This window comes from Papaver somniferum, chromosome 10, assembly GCF_003573695.1.
Source record: "Papaver somniferum cultivar HN1 chromosome 10, ASM357369v1, whole genome shotgun sequence".
In the NCBI taxonomy this organism is placed as follows: Eukaryota; Viridiplantae; Streptophyta; class Magnoliopsida; order Ranunculales; family Papaveraceae; genus Papaver; species Papaver somniferum.
This window is the reverse complement of record NC_039367.1, coordinates 129,570,715-129,588,838: the sequence shown is the minus strand read 5'-3', so window position 1 is coordinate 129,588,838 and position 18,124 is coordinate 129,570,715. Positions and strand designations below refer to the sequence as shown.

The following is an 18,124-nucleotide window of genomic DNA, read 5'->3' as shown; positions in this document are numbered from 1 at the left end:
TGAAACCAGTGACATACAACGCTCGGTTGTATCCTTTATCCGTCATGCGATCTTCTTCTCCAAAAGAGATGTTGTCGATCGAATGCCCAGGCACTAGGGAGACTTCTTCAACTGATGGTGTTGGTGGCGTTATTTGGACGCTGGATGATATCTGGTTGAGTGCTGAAAATGTGTTTGTGCGCTGATCCCTGGAGAAGTGTAGGAGTTCACATAGATTTTCGATCAAATGTGTGACTTCTTGGTCCACCGGCTTTTCGTAAGTAGTGAAGCTGTTGGTTTGAGGGGTATCGTTGGAAGTAGCACTGGGATGATCTACCACTTCTGCTCCCAAGAGTTTTGTTAATTCCACCATACAGTTGAAGAGTTCATCGATTGATGCTCCTAATCATAATTTCTTGTCTCCGTGCCAATTCAGCCAATGATGGGATTTCTCCGTCGAACGCATCAATAGAGGGAAAAGGAGTAGTAAAGTAGGAGTGACGGATATTACCAGAGTCGCTCGGACGAGTATGAGGAATGTCTCCATTTGAAATACTCTGGTTAGGGTTTGGAGTTTCTAATGAAGACCTAAGACCAACCATCTTGTGAAAGCTTGAGATTACAACCGAGATATTAATCTCTCACTGTGGTTACCAATCGTAGATGGGGAAAAACGATTTGCTGATTTTTAAGGAATTGAGGAGACGACCGTACGGAGGAGACTTCTCGAACCGAGCGAAATGTTGAACCTCACAGATGCACCGCTGCAAAGGGGGTGCTTTAGATTCGAGAGATCAATCTATAGTACTCCGGCCTAAATCAAGACAATGACCGTTCCAGAGTAAATTCGGTCACAAGAGAGGATGGGTTGATCTGTAGGAGGGAAGCTGGGAAATGTGTGGAATCAATGGTAATCAAAGATTGTGGGTGTACGAATTCTGAATGTGATAAGATCTGAATGATTGAAATTGCTCAATTGAGAGTAGTTGCTCAATTGATGATTTGATGATCCGTGTTTTCGATGAGACGTGAGATTGATGATACTGTTGATGCTGATGATTCAATCATGATTCAGAGACTTATTTTTATTGCTGGAATTTTAGACACCATGATTCCGTGAAGTGTGACAGTTGATGGGATGAAAGAGTGTGGAAATGGAAATCGTGTTTGAGACCAGTTGCTCATCGTGCGATGACTTGGTCGATTTTCCATCCACTACTTTGTGAACTCCTTCAACTGATTCCACGACTTGCTCACATTCCAACGTGTGTATGAACACATGTGCCGTAGACCGCCAGACCAAAACCCTAGTTGATATCCCCTCAAGTGACACGATTTATGTCTCGTGTGATCGTGGAGTCTGCAGGGCAAACGTGAATTTAGTTAGTCAGTTGCTGACTTCATGGGACGATGAGTCCATGTATTTGATGAGTTGAGCATGAAATGTTCTGAGGCACATGACCTTAAACGTGTCTGTTGAGACAGAGGTATAGTTCTCATGACGAGGTGAGCAAGTATTGCTCGTTCGATGAATTATTGAACATTGATAGCTGGACCAATATTCCCTGATTTGAGCAAGTATTGCTCGTATGAGCGAATGTTGCTCATTTGATGATTTATTGGTAGCATGACCAAAATAAATATTAATTAAGATACTGGCAGCTGAACCGAGCATAATTAATAAAATACTGACCATGAGGTCATCGTATAATTATTAGCGCTCGAATCTGGAATTATGATCCTTGGACTCAGAAACCCTAATTTGATCAATTGATGATCAACCGATGGTTAATTGAAGAATTAACCATGGAATGAAGGAGGGACCGGCTACATGGGACCTTGGATCAACCATGTAGTTCCCATATGCTCACGTGAGGAAATACCAAGACCTCTTGAAGGATTGGTGAAGAGATGATCAAATGCTGGTTTAATCATTTATTCAAAAATGCTCGTCTGAGCCTTAGGTGAAAAAAACTAATTAATTATGAAGAGGTGAGGGACCGACCAAGGGGTCATGAAACCGGCCCTGGCTGGTCACGGGATCGAATGACGATCACTTCATCAAAATCCAAAGTGTTTGGAAGAGTTTTGGACCTAATACGTGCAATTGTGCAAATTAGGTCAAAACTGTGAAAATTGATCGGACCGGCTTCTGTAAGCCAAAGAGCCAATCTTGGTCGATCAAGATAACATGCTCGTGTCCCCAAGACGTCCGTATCTCAGTTCTGAGAATTTTGATATTTTCTAACGTGCAGTTGAGCGTCCATTTGAGAAAATATGCCAAAATTAGGTTTTCGCTGAAACTGAGGAAAACACCATGAGATGATGGAAACTAATTATAAAATAAAGGAATGAGGAGGCGTGGGACCGTGAAACCAAGGTATGGTCGGCTAGTCGTGACCACGATCCCGTGGTGCCTTTCCCTTAATTTTATAATATTTTTCATGATTTTATGAAAATATCATGGATTTAAAGAGTTTTGATGAATTTAGGGAGTTTCCCTGAAGTGAAGGAGTTTTCATGAGTTCAAGGAAGCAAAAATATTAAAATAATAAAAACAAGGGCGTGTGGGGACGTGGGAGGCATGGTCGGCCGGCTAGGGCCCGGACCCACAAGTTTTCTTAATTTTATATATTTTTTAATGTATTTTTCATGATTTGAGGGAATTTTTCCTAATTTGAGAGAAATACCATGAAATCAAGGAATTTGATAAATTCAAGGAAAATAAAATAAAGGGGCGTGTGGGACCGACTAGGGCATGGCCGACCGGCTAGGGCCCGGTCCCACAAGTTTTTCATAATTTTATATTATTTATTTCCTAATTTTTGCAAAATACCATGAAATCAAGGAGTTTTTTCATGAAATCAGAGAAATAATAATAATAATAATAAAATAATGAGGAACCATAAGGTGTGGGGCCGGATGGGACCAAGGCATGGCCGGTTAGCCAATGGTCACGCCCCACACTATTTTTCCTTAATTTTATATTATTTTCATGGGTTTATGAAAACACCATGAAGTCGAGGAGTTTCCTCGAGACGAAGGAGATTTGTTCAAATGAAAAGATTTTCATCAGATGAAGGAAAATAATAAAAATATGATAAAGTATAAAACTGATGTGGGATTGGTCATGGCATGGTGGGCCAGTCAGTGAGTCCAATCCCTTGGCGCCTTGGTCAATATTTTGATTATTTATTATTTTTCTTCCTATTTTGCAATAGGTTAATCGTTTCGTCGTATTTTGAAATACTCGTTCGTGCGGTGACTGTTAGTGCATTGTCGTTGAATACACTTCCGCCATATAAATCGGGGCTTACTTAGAGGTAGCTCAGACCCCCGGTTGTTGATTATTTATTATTAATTAATGAAATTCTGTGGAGAATAATTCATGAAACTGAGTAATAAAATAAATAAACGTTTACTATTAATTCATAGGATCAGCTGAGGATTCGACTACGAATAATAAAGCGATCATTACCATTCCATGGGATCGTAGATTCGACCACGGAGTAATTAAGATTTATCTATTACCATTTGTGATACCAGTTGTAGATTCGATCATGAAATCGGAGTAATGAGATAATATAGTTGTTTCATTGTTATTCTATGAGATCAAGTCGTGGATTCGATCATAGAATCAGAACAATTGTTTATTGCCATTTCATGGGATCATGCCATGGATTCGACCATGAAATATGAGCAATTGTCATTGTCATTCCATGGGATCAGGTCGTGGATTCGACCATGGAATATGAGCAATTGTCATTTCCATTCCATGGGATCGTGCCGTGGATTCGACCATGGAATAGGAGCAATGATAGATTATTCTGGGAATTCAGTAGGAATGTCACGGATGAATCCAAGAACTTTAGGAATAATTAACTTTGTGGCTCTATACTAGCAGAGCAAGATGTCTAGGAACATTAATTATCCCGATATGAGCTTGCCGGTAAGTCATATCCTTTATATAGTCAGGGTAAACTCGTTGTTTGTTCCTGAAGACGTTATCGCTCTATACTAGCAGAACAAGCTGTCTAGGAGCCGTCCATCTCGTGATACTATATAGAAATAATTACTGAAAGTGTTCAGTATTCATGAGATATGCCGTTATCCAGCTGTGAGACTACATATCTGCATGTACTCTGAGAGAAAGTATCCCCAGTCAGAGAATTCGATGAGAGACCCGCGTCTCAATACTCACGTCTGATTGCTGGATCAGAGGTTCGTATAATTATGGGTTTACGATTTTACCCTTTGTCGAAAATCCACCATCTACAATGATTACAAAAAGGTTCCAAAGTTCCCACCTGAATTGATGACAAGCCATGCCATGCCTACCTCGAGATCCATGATCCACGGGTTCATCCTTTGAATCGATCATTTTTAATAAAGACTAACTGTTAATCACACAATCACTCTAAGAGATTAGCCAAAAGGCTTACACAAGGCTCATAACATAATTCCATACAAGTCTCTAGTTAAAGACTAAATGAACTATCTAATTATTTTAAGCCCATTTATGGTTCTACACCTTTCCATTATCTGACTTTAACATAGATAAGGTATACTTATTGAATTGGGTTGGTTCTATAGTCCATTCGATAGGTCTTACAAATATCTACATCTGTGTAGAAGGAATCAAAGGTCAATTCGGCCCATAAGGGTCTGATACATCAAAATAAGAAAACTAGGCCTAAGCCCAAGTCCACTAACCAAGTCCATTACACAAGATCTAGTCCATTCAGGTCAACAAACGGTCCAACAGTCAAAGGGTCAACTGAAGGTCAACGTCCAGAGTCAAGTCAAAATCCAGGGTCAAAAGTCTAGGTCAATCCCACTGAGTCGACTCAGGTCAAGATAGGGAACTCAGTGAGTTAACACCAATTCAACTCAATTAGATTAACAGAGTCAGCTAGACTAAATCAGTCTGACATCTAACTGAACAGAAAATCTCAAGGCCAGAGCTTTTGCTCAGGCCAAACTTCTAATGCACAATCAAGATGCAATACAAATGCAAACACCCAAACACCCAAACCGTGTAACTCTATTACAACCTAATCTACCACTGTAGCATCTACCATTTCAACTACACAAACATTCTTATCTGCAAGACCTTTATCTCAAATGAGTATCATCAACAATTCCAGTTTAGACCCATTAAAACTCTAGCAAGCCACCTCCACCTAATTCAGATTCAAACACCACCAGATTCCTTAACAACATCATTACAACAATCATGCAACACCAGTAAACATATAGCCAATACATCTTCATATATATACATTCCCTTGCACTAGCAACAACACAATTCTTCATCTCCGACCAAGCATTCAACATACTTAATTCAACAATTGTAACCAAACCATGAATATGTTAGTTCCAGGGGACTGTTTTGGGTTGCAGAACTGAATAAGAGAATTGAGATAAGTATTAGATAGAACTGCGGTTGTGAATTAGGGTAGAGTTAGATCACATGAAGGAAGGAAGAATGGTGTTATTAATGAATATATTGAGTTTTAGATGAATACTAGGTGGTGGTTGGGAGCAGAGTGTGTTTGGGGTTGGAGATGAAATGAGATAATGATGATGTTGTTGTTGCAGCTGGAGAAACAGTATGTGGTGTTGATTCTACAGATGATAGTTTTGAGAATAATGGTGGAGATGTTGATATGGCGGAGTCGCAAAGGTATTGATTTAAAGAAGTTGAAGTTGCAGGGATATATGTATGAACTAAGATGGTGTTGATTAGGATGTGTGGTGGCTTGATGTTATGTGGGTGGAGGTCTTGACTTGAAGTTGTAAAGGAGTTAGGCCATGTTTAAGATGAGCTGGTGGTATTGGGTGAACAAAATTAGAACATAGGCACAAACTAATTCTAACTCAACTCTAGTTCCATTCACTTGAATCATCACTTCTTCTTTTTATTGACTCCACCAACAGTACAACCTCAAATTATCTCAGGTCACCCTTGAACCGCAACCCCTTCAACTCTGTAATTAAGTTTCATTCCCAAATCACCAATTCTGCTTCCTTATAATATTAATCGACTGATTCTCATATATAAACTAAAATCCTAATTTCTATTCGATTAGGGAAGAACAGAAAACCCTAATCTTCTAGAAAATCAAATTAAACTTCATGCAATCAACTTTGGTTCAATTAAAAACGAACCCACCCAAAATCAGACGAATCACAACAAATTCATGAAGAATAATCAAGCAGTTCAAAACCTTTTAACTTACCCTTTTCTTTTTTTTTCCTATAATCAAACAACTTCAGCACCATCACCTTCATCTTCTATCAAACAAGTTATCACGCTTTCAAAGATCTGCTCACAAGATTTAACTCAATCCTCTGATTCGAATTCAACAGAGAGGCGAAGAAGAAAAAACAGAGAAGAATAAGAGAGAAGAAAGGGAAAGAAAGGAAAGAAAATGGTTCTCTTCGATCTGGTCTGGGAGATAAGACCAAGGAAAATTATAAAGACACCCATCATTTGGATATGGGCAGCCGAGCGGTTAAGTGCAAGAAAACTATTTTTCACTTCCTACAAATTTGATGAAGTCTTCTTCGTCCGACATTCAAATGACGCGTGCGAGCATTCTATATCACATAACTTTTCGAGATCTATCTAGTGATACTAGTTTCGTATCTAGATCGTTGTTAGATTAATTTCTATTATTTAAAATCTATATTAACTAATTGAGTCATTAGCGGCTAAATCGTCTCTTGATCATTACTATACCAGTCAAATAGCATTGACGAGCTTGAGGGTCCTTACAATTGTTGTCAACTCTATACCTTTTATCCGAACATGGCAAGAAGGTATTCAGGTACGGATATAGAATCAATTCTTAAATCACTTGTTTGTTAACCTCAAATGATCTTGTACCAATCATAGTACGAAACGTACATCCTTCAAAATTCATCTCATGCATGTTAGCATAAAAAAGCTTTACAAGGTCCGGAGTAGCCTTGAATGAGCTTTCATGGATAATACCCCGTTCGTGATTTTTCACAAAGTTCATATAATTTCTTTCCGAAACTTTGACAAAAATCATCTCCATGATGGGTTCTTTGATTGAATCGAATTTCATAAGGCATTCATCATTCACAAAATAATTTTGAGAATTAACATCATAGGTGAGACTAGACATGTTTTCATAATCGATATTCCTAGTTGTGTAGAGCATATTATTCCTATTTGAGCTTTCTCCAATATTGGAATTTCTTCTACTCCTATTAGCCATTGAATCAACAAAAAGAGTAGAGAGCCACTTACAATCGATATTCCCTGTTGAGTGTTGATTCTCCTTGCTTGAGTTTAATTGGAACGATTTGAGAGAAACCTTTGTTCTTGTTGCAACTTAGGATTGATTGAAGCAAAAATTTCCACTTGAATCGAACATGCAAAAATCACAAGTGAAGAATTTTCGAACCCTTGTTTGTTGTAGAGTTCTCTTTATGGGCGAAGAAGATAGAGAAAGAAATATTCCCAACTTTCTTTGTTTTTTATCACCAACACTATCTTGTATTCGGATGTGGATCCGGATCCAAATAGGACCAAACACCAAGTACCGAAACTTGATAAGGGATAGCCAAAAATTGGTCTTTTGACCAATATCAAATTATCCAGGTCTTGACAATTTGGACATTCTAGGTATCGACATGAAGTTATCAGTTAATGATATTTCACTGGACAAGTCAAGACCAGTTTTAGTAGGCTCACAATTTATATCTGAGACATTATAACTTTCAAGAGAAAGTTCTTCTGAAGAGTTATATAAAGTGTCTTCTTGATAGATATCAATTTCTTCTGATGTATAATTCATCAAATACTCATGAATGAGATGATTCCCTTTGGAATTATTAGTTTTCTTTGAGTTTCAGTTCTTTGAGAAACTCATCAACCTCATTTTGAACTCTACTAGAGTCTTTAAGGATCGATCTTGAGTGTTTTAGATAGTGACTCATCTTCCTTGTGTTCATATATATTAATCTCATTTTTCAAGCCAGAAAGTTTCCTTTCCATATAAGCAAATTATGATAATTTTCTGTTGATTTTGCTAGAAGCATCTTCTGTGAGATTAAGATATAAGCGACATTGATCGAACGTCCAAAATTCTTTGGATCGAAGAGACTCAACAATTTCTGTGTTTGTTTTTGATTCAAACAACTTTGAGTCATCTAATCATGCAAACACGTTAACTGAATCCGTCATAGATTCAATTTCTTATAGGTTGGATCGCACCAAACACAGTTTGTTAGATCTTTTCGTGTTTGTCTGCTCTGATACCAATTGAAAAGACGAGGGCACCCAAATATACCTCAATCTAAAACTTTTCCACCTATAAGTCCTTTCTCCGAAAATGATTGTCTATGGACTGAGTCGAGAAAATACAACTAATTGGTTCACACTTCGTGTGATCGTCTGTGGATACGAGATCGAGACAATACGACAACAAGATAACTTGCGTGATTGAACTATAGATACAAGATCAAGACAATACAGCAACAAAGTATGTTTACTTGATAAATGGTTTGGACTTAACTAAACACAATAGGATTGCTATCAAGTAAATAGGAATTAACGTTTGTGTAATTTAATTTAAATTATAATAACAATAATTATAATTGCGGAAAATAAAAGTAAATGACACAGCAAGATTTTGTTAACGAGGAAACCGCAAATGCAGAAAAACCTCGGGACCTTGTCCAGAATTGAATACTCTCAGGATTAAGCCGCTATATAAAATCTAAACCAACTTCGTATAGTTGAGACCAAGCAACTAAACCTATAGTTCACCTAGTTCCGTCTGTATCCCTGCGCCTCCAACTTGCAATAAGTCACGCACTTGGAACAATTCCTTTGATTCGTATTCCAAACAGTAAAGGAACAACAAATCTGTTCGGTAAAAACTCTTTTCAAACAACGTGATATGAGTTTGACAAAAGGCTCTTCCGTTTATCCTAATAAACTCCTTTGTCAGGTCCTTAGATCTATCTTTTCAACAACTACCAAAGTAATTGTTAAGATTATGCAATCAATACTTTGAATAACAAAGAAACGTATTGATGTCGATCTACTCAACTAATCAATCCAATCTATCACAAAGATAAACCGATTATAGTTGGATCCTTTTCAGCCGAAACAAGTTTTGTGCACACCAAAGATTATGAACCCAAATATCTTCTTTGTTTTCAAATCTTCTATGATCTTCAATAAACACCTGCACACAAACAACTTGAATTTCTTGTCATCAATCACACATGAAACGGAGTCTGTTAACAATGGACTATCACAAGACGTCTTTAGATCTAAAAACAGTCTAAAGATCCCCGTCGAAACTTCGATCTAGTTTGAGTGAATCTAATATCAGAAGAGAAGATTCTCAAGCATAAACAAACTAGGTGCAATCAAAGTTCAACAACCGTTAGTTAATCAAATAAATCGAAAATTAATAATACACTGCAATTATCTAGTTTCCTACCAACGGTACTAATAGAGCTTTTCAATCCCAAAGAAGTCTTTAAACCGAGTGGCCGTAAGAGATTTCACCTAATTAGGGTACTTTCCTCTCCGAATAGGCGGCTCCACCAGTAACGACATAACTAGGTAGTTTTGCTGGATATGCAAACTTTAATATTTATAGACCAAGGAAGTTTGAACACCAAGGAATTTCCAAAACCGAATATTCTCAAAGATATGAAATAAAGCCAAAATCGGTTTTCATAATTCCTGGAAATGCTTTGTCCAATTAATGACGAAAATCTCAGTAGAAAATCTCCAACTAGTAAATGCACATTACTAATTTTTATTTTCTAAAGATATGCATTTTAATTGCTGGAAACTAAAAGCATATAAAAACTAAAAATCTTAATTAAGATTCTCAATTTATTTCGATCCGGGATTCTCCTTTAGATATTAAGGAATATCTTTGAACAATAAAAGATAAGAGTTACTGCACATGTTCAAAGTATGTCGACATCTTTACTTTGTAAATCCTTTTTCATATTTACAATGTTGGAACCGATTTTCCACACTTCCAAACAAGTTTAGAATTGGTTCATCTGACTTCCAAGAACTATGTGATTGATTGTCCTATCAAATCACCATTAATGGGTTTCACGGTTCTACCTCAACATAAAGTTTCGGTTCTACCTCCAAGTGGGTACTAGGATCGGTTACACTAGTTACCATAAAATGGCTAACTAAGTACTAGGATTGGTTACCACTTCTTATGGTAAAACTTGTGATAGGTTGACCAAGTTATAGGATCGGTTACACCAACTTACTAAAACTTGTTAAACCTCTTACAAGGATCGATTACACTCTCTCTTGTTATCGGTAACACCTATTACTAGGATTGGTTACCCAATGGCTAGTATTTAGTCACACCGAATTCAAGATATCGAACTTACCATCTTAGGTGATTACTTAAGATTGGTTTCACTAATAAAAGTCATACCAATACAAAAGTCAGGCCTTGTGAATAGTTTTACTAAGATACATAAACAAGTTATGAGCAGTTATACTAAACACACATATTGGTAATTCAAAAGATTTGCAATGAATAACAATACCAATAAGCCTAGTGATTTCCCTTTCGATTCACAAAACAAGTTTATGAATTTACTTCCTTTAAACGAATGTAAAACATTGTTTCCTAGGACGAAATCTTCATCCATACCCATACATAATCACAATAGCATTCATACGATTATGTCGATGTCTTATATACGAAGTTCAAAAGATAGACGTTATACTTCGTATTGTAATTCCTTAATACTGTGTCTAACTAGAGTATAATCACTCACAGCTTCGCAGTTATGTTTTCAATATGCACGACTTGAAAGATGCGTTAGGGAATGAAACAGTTCAAGTCAAATATTACTAACCTCAAGTGGAAGGTGATGTCGTCGTTGTAGCTCCTTACTTCTTCACATTCTTCAAGTCTTCATGTAATAATTGTAATGTCTCATATCCTAATACTTTCAAGCTAACCTATACGAAGTTGACTCTAGTAAATAATCAAGCAACTCTTTAAATGAGTTTTGATTCACTAAATTATGACAACCAAACTTGACATACCAACGCTTGGCGGGTTCAACCGAGCTATGCTCTAACAAATATCCTTCAACTGTTAGATGGTCTTGGCTTGTTACACACAAATGAAATGTACCTTCATCTAGATATAGGTAACTGTACCTAACCGTGTACAGTTAGTTGGATCAACAATAGTTAACCGAAGTTAGTCATATGAACACTTTCATATCAACCTTGCTTATCTTAATCACAACTAGTTCAAATGACTCAAATGAAACTAGTTATAGAGTTGTTCAATTTTTTATATTCTCATAGAAGTATACAAGACGCAATTAAAGCAAAATTGGTTTTGCTTCACTCGAATCAATTCATGAACATTATAGCCACGGTTTGCAAAGATTGCATTCCTTATTATATAAATGTATTTGTTCATGAGTATGTAAACATACTTAACCGATTTTAGAACTTAAACCACTCAAGTATGCAAACGGGTACGCATATTTAAGTTCCCGGACTTGGTCTTGTTCACCAATATGCAAACGGGTACGCATACTGTCGTTCATGACCGAACTCAGTTGAAATCAGTATGCATACGGGTATGCATACTATAGTTCCCGGACTTCAACTGTTGAATCAGTACGCATACGGGTATGCATACTAAATTACCGGACTTGGAATACACTTGCAACAGTTAGCATACAAGTACACACACTGTGTTATATCCAATCAATAGTTAATTGTTCTAAACTCCCATAAGTAGAGTGCACGTGCGTTGCACGTAAAAAACCTTAGTTTTTCATACGAATTATTCATTTTCCAAAAATTATGACGCTCTACAACAAAGTTCATTATAGCATTCATGTGTGGGTACCATATTTTTTTCTCAAATATTCTAGTCTTTCTCTTTTTTCTATATCTATAAACTCTGCTTCCATCTACTGGACTTATTCGTAATGGTATTTGAACTGGATTACTTGAGAAGTGATCAAATGTTCTGGTTGCAGGTCTAGTGTAAAAAATCAAGATATAACTCATTCATATACTGGCAAAAATTGATGATACTAAAACCTGATTTTACAAAACAAATAAGATAAACAACAATATATAAGCATAATCTAAAGGAATATACTAATGTTAAGTATTGTGGCTGATGTGCACTCGAACATTTTTACAATCTAAAAGGTCACAAAACAAGTATATTTTACAATCTAATGAATAATGATATCTAAACCAAGAAGCGAAGACCGCGAATAGGTCCTAACTATAGTAATGACCTATTATTTCACCATGTAATTATCAAAATAGCAATGACAATACAAAATCTCTCAACTCAAACAACTGTCTACTGACAACTGTTCTTGAGAATCCATCTCAGTTTTCTTCAACAATATGGGTTTGTTCTTAAAATGCATAATTTCTCCAAAACAACTATTCTTAACATGAAGGGCCGGACTTTTGGGGTGACATGAGAAAACAACTCTCTCGGCATTGAAAGAGCAAAACACATTGGATAAGAAAAAAAAATAAAAAATCTAACTTGTCAAAATCGAACGGAACCTGATGATAATGTTGATGAATTGGTGAATTGAAATTGAAACTCTAACTTGGGTGGAGATGAAAATCATTGTTGTTGCCTAAAATAAGTTTGTGGGAGAAGAACGGGATACTATTAGGAGTGCATCGTCATCATCATATCTTATTTCAACTAATATTACATCTTCTCTTCTATCTGTAAGTAGAATTTGGGGATTCATAGGGTTACCAATTCCTCACCTCTCTCTTTAATACAATTCCGTTTTTCTTTCCCCCTTTTTTTTAGTCTTCCATTTTGGATTTTCAATCGATCAAATCCCAAACCAAACTCTAGAGATTTCAGGTTGTCTCCCTATTTTTCTGATCTCTAAGAGAAGTACGAAAATTTTTCGATTTTGGGTGAGCAGAAAATCGATTTGGTATGTTGTTTAGATGAGATATCTAATGGCTGATTTTTAATTATTGTTTAATGGCCGAGATTAAATGTGCTGACTTTGAAAATATTCGGTGAACGAAAAATTGGTTAACGAATTTGGGTTGTGACTCAGTTTCCTTGTTGTTATTAAAAGGGGGAGATTTTAATCATTGAAACATTCTTAGAAGACGAGAATAACTGTCTCACACAAACTATTAGCTTCAAAGCAATTTTCAAGTGATCAAATGATCAATACGAAACATTCCGAGTCTACATCAGATGATTGTCTCACAGAATTCATATAAGATGTTACCAGGCGATTTTCACATGATCATCTTTTGACTTTCGTCCAGAATAAAAGATGAACTTGGTTAAAGCGAAATCTTACCAACACATATTTCGATAAATATGTAAGCGAGTTAAACTCAGCTCGAAATATCAAATGTGTATAAAGTAAAGTCTATATAGCTATACGACTTTTGTCTCAATAGGAGATAGAATAGAAATAGACTTCTAAGTGATAGATGAGTTCAAGTTTCCACATACCTTTTGTTGATGAATTTCCACAGGCTCCCCTTAGTAGTTCTTCCTCTTCAATCGATGAACGCCGTGAAGTCTAAATCTCAGCTACACATTCTATCCTAATCCGAGACATGGCTATAAGTATACTAGGAATCAATACTTATAGTTTTGACAACTAAACTTGAAAAACAAGCTTGAGATAGCAACGCTTGCGAGTTCGACCGAGCAGTGCTCTAACACAAAGAACCAAGCCAATCCATGTGCAACTGAGTGCACGACCTATGAACAACCATATGTCCATATACAATTATCCAAACCGCAACAATGCCTTTCCTTTTTTTTTTTTTTTTTTTTTTTCTGAATCACATATTCATTAATAAGAAAAATTAAGGATTACAAGGAAAAGGCACACAAAAAGGCAGCCTACAAATGAAATCCCAGAAAATAAGAGAAAACCAAACCAAAAAAGCAGCCCACTAAGGCATGCTCAGAAAAGGAATGAAAGAATGAAAGTTCAATTACAAATGAAACATAAAGAACAGAAACTTCTCATTAGCAGGATCTGTAACAGCAACTCCTCATTAGCAGAATCTATAATATGCCACCTCTGGAAATTCAATTTTAGTTAAGAATGAAGGTCTTCCCATGATGATCTTCCTTTCACTAGTTGCTAAAGTGGAACCTTTCTTAGCTGCAGTATCAGCAGAAAAAATTGTTTCTCTGAAACTATGCTTGTATATGATAGATTCAGTTTTACTAGTGGCTTGCCTCCATCTCATGTAAACAAACCAAGGAACCTTCCCTTGAGCAAAGTCTTCAATTACTGTTTTTGAATCTGAGCATAATACAATCTTATTCATTCCCCATTCCACTGCTAGTTCTGCTGCACTTACCACACCATACACTTCTGCAATGTAATTTGTTCCAATACCTATACCCCCAGATAACACTCCAAGCACTTGACATTTGTGATCTCTTACAACAACTCCAAAACCAGCTGCTCCTGGTTACCAAAGGATGAGCCATCACAACAGAACATAATATATCCAAGATCAGGAGGATTCCAGTAACAAGTGATAATGCTCTGAAATTTACTGTGTCTTACACCAAGATTGAAGAAGTTAATTATTTGCATATCATAATTTTGGTTCCACATATTACTCTTCATCCTGTATCCTCCCTCAAGAACCATCTTCTTTATCTTAGATTTGAATTGATTCTCATTTGGTTTAATGTCTTCAAAGAGCCTTTTATTTTTTGAAAACCATAATTCCTTAATAACTGAACAAGCAACCGTTATCCAAATCTCTCTAATTAGAGGACTGCAATTCCTGGCTCTTGTCCAAATATCATCAAAATTACTGGCAAACTGAAACGAAATATAGAACAGATCCATCTCCAAATTTTGATACTAAAATTAGAGTGCAATAGAAGATGGTTCATGTTGCCTTGTTCATTTTCACAGATACAACATCTTGATGCCAGACTGTAACCTCTATCTACCATAACTGAATCATCAATAAAGATACCCTGTACTATTTTCCAAATGTTGCCTCAGGTACTTGGATGCAAATAAGAATTCCATATCTTTGTAGAACAATGCATTCTGGGTTCTTTATGTCTTATCATGGAAATTGCTGAAGAAGTAGAAAAATTACCATTTAAAGTGCTTTTCCAAAAGAGCTTATCTTGTCCTCCTCCTATGTCAGGTAGATTGAAATACTGAATTAATGGTTGTAATTCTTGTGGTATGCTCCAGTTGCCATCCTGAATTATATCAGCTACCTTCATTTGCATATTATTTCTCATATACTGAGTCAATTCAGTTTAGTCACTTAAAGGGGTCTCATGAATCTAATTATCAAACCAAATACTCACATTTTGCCCGTGCCAATGCACCATTTGATGTTATCTTTTAGCACACTCCAAGCACACTTCAAACCTGGCCAAATAGAGGATAACTTCCAATTTTCCTTCCATTGCCCATTTGAATTTTTTTATTTAGCTTTAATAAATAATGCCCACTCTTCTTCTGAATTAATGATTCTCCACATCATTTTCATTACGAGAGCTTTGTTAATTACTTCTAATCTCTGAATTCCAAGCCACCTTCATAAAAGTGAGTACACACTTTCCTCCATGCTAGAGTTTTATTTTTCCTCACTTCTCCATCCCTAGACCAAAGAAAATTTCTTATGATCTTTTTCACAGATCTCAATTGCAGAAGAAAGCCATTTATAAACTCCCATATTATATATTGGAATGCTGCATAAGACAGACTTTACAAGTACCAGTCTATCTTGAAATGACAATAACTTCCCTTTCCAAACTGCTAACTTCTTCTGAAACATCTCCATCATAGGCCATATTGTAGATAATTTAACTTTTCCAGGAGAAAGAATTACTCCTAAGTATTTGTCAGAAAACTCACTCAATTCAATTTGCAGTAAATCTCTAATTTGAGTTTTTCTAAGAGATGAAGTACCTTCTATAAAGAGTCTGCTCTTATTTTTGTTAATTATTTGCCTTGTACCCTTCTGAAGTACCTTTTTTTTCAAAAGATTTGTAACATTTTTCTTTGCACCATTACAGAAAATAAGTACATCATCTTCAAAGAACAAATGAGTAGGATGAATACCTTTTCTAAAAACCATTGGAGTTAAAGATCCATCCTCCACCATTTTATGAATGCACCTACTAAGAACATCTTCCATTAAAACAAAGATAGTTGGAGATAGAGGACCTCCTTGTCTGAGTCCTCTACCAACTGAGAAAATACCATGTGGACCTCCATTAATCATCACTGAATTTTTTTGCAGAAGCAAAAAGAGTATGCATCCATTGACACCAAGAATTTGAAAAACCATATTTTTGAAGTACTTGAAAAAGAAAACTCCAACTCACTGAATCATAAGCTTGAGAGATGTCAAGCTTGAGAGCTACATTTCCTCCTCTTCTCTTTTTCTTCATTTAATTAACTAATTCAGATGTCAGAAGAATCTATTCTTGTATGCTTCTACCTTTAATGTAAGCCACTTGTTGAGGAGTGATAAGCTTATTCATAAGAGAACTCAATATGGTATTGATGATTTTTGTAAAGATCTTATAACTTACATTTCTTAGGCCAATTGGTCTAAAGTGATTTGGAGTTTTTGCACCATCAATCTTAGGAAGTAACACCAAAAAATTTGAATTGAGACCCTTTGGTATAAATCTTCTTTTCCAGCATAATTGCACAGCTTGAATTACATCATGTTTTATTATGTCCCAACATGACTTGTACAACCATCCTGAGAAGCCATCAGGACCAGGTGAGCTGTCTGGATCCATATGAAAGATTGTACTTTTTATTTCTTCTTCATCTGGAATAGCATCAAGCATTTGTTGGTCTTCTTCATTTATCACTTTTTGAATAGCTTCAAGAAGAGTGTCATCATTTACTACATCTTGAAATTGAAACTTCTTTTGAAAATGTTGAATTAAGGTATCTGCAATTTTTGCTTGATCTGTTGTAATATCACCATTATGATCTTGAAGTTCACTAATGAAATTCCTTGACTGTCTGATCTTAAAGTTTGTATAGAAGAAACTTGTATTTGCAGACCATTCATTTACCCATTTAACTCTTGCTTTTTGCTTGAGCATTGTACTTAGATGAACTTCTTTTGAATTTAAGTTATTTTCAGCAGTAACTAATCTGTCCAAAGCTGCAGTGTCAAAGGGATTGAGATCAGAATCTATCATTGCTTCTTTAACTTCTTCTTCAGCTTCTTTCAATTTCTTATGAACATTACCAAAGACATTCCAGTTCCAGTCTTTGAGAATATTTTTTAATTTTTTAATTTTTGCTGGTAGATAAAAGCTGGATCACCAATTACTTCTTCACTCCAACATTGTAAGACAACTTCCATGAAGCCAGGATGAGATGACCACATTTTTTGGAACTTCCAAAGGACATTTTTTGGCTTAGGAACTGCAACATTGCCTCCAAGTAATGGAGAATGATCTGAAGCAATTCTCAAACCAACTTTATAACTCCAATCTTCATTTTTTTGAAACCACAATTGGTTGTATACAACTCTATCAAGATTACACAGAATTCTTCTATTTCCATGCTGACAATTTGACCATGAATGCTGCAACCCATTTTTAGGAGCTTGTATCAATTCACAATTTGCTAAACAAGTGTTAAATTCTTGCATGGATTTTCTATTAACTGTTCTTCCACCAATTTTCTCTTCAGAAGAAGTAATGGAATTAAAATCTCCAATGGTCATCCAAGGTTGTTTCAAATCACTTATAAGCTCCATCTTTGTCCATAGAAATCTCCTTTGAACAACACCTACATGAGCATGAACACCAGAAACAAGAAATCCACCTACACTTACTGTGATCATCTGACTTGACATTGAAACCACGGTTGGTTCAGGAAGAGTCTTACTCCAAAAAAGCCATATATTGCCTTTCTTATTTGAAACTGAATTATGAATAACTTTATTTTGCATGCCAGGTAAATTTAGTTTATTGCAAAAGGAAGAACTACAAAAAAAATTTAGTTCAACTATAAAAACTAATGAAGGCTAAAACTGATTTATTAAGGACCTTAATTTATTTTGAGCCCTAACTCT

At 36.0% G+C, this 18,124-nt stretch overlaps 1 protein-coding gene across 1 annotated transcript; it reads right to left on the bottom strand.

Annotated features, from left to right (window-relative positions):
* Positions 1-16,496: 16,496 nt before the first annotated feature.
* Positions 16,497-18,001, bottom strand: LOC113316214. The gene is made up of 2 exons (XM_026564432.1): positions 17,375-18,001; positions 16,497-17,276 (listed from the first exon to the last, which is right to left on the bottom strand). Exons 1-2 carry the CDS (start codon positions 17,999-18,001, stop codon positions 16,497-16,499), a joined length of 1,407 nt encoding a protein of 468 aa, XP_026420217.1.
* Positions 18,002-18,124: the final 123 nt, after the last annotated feature.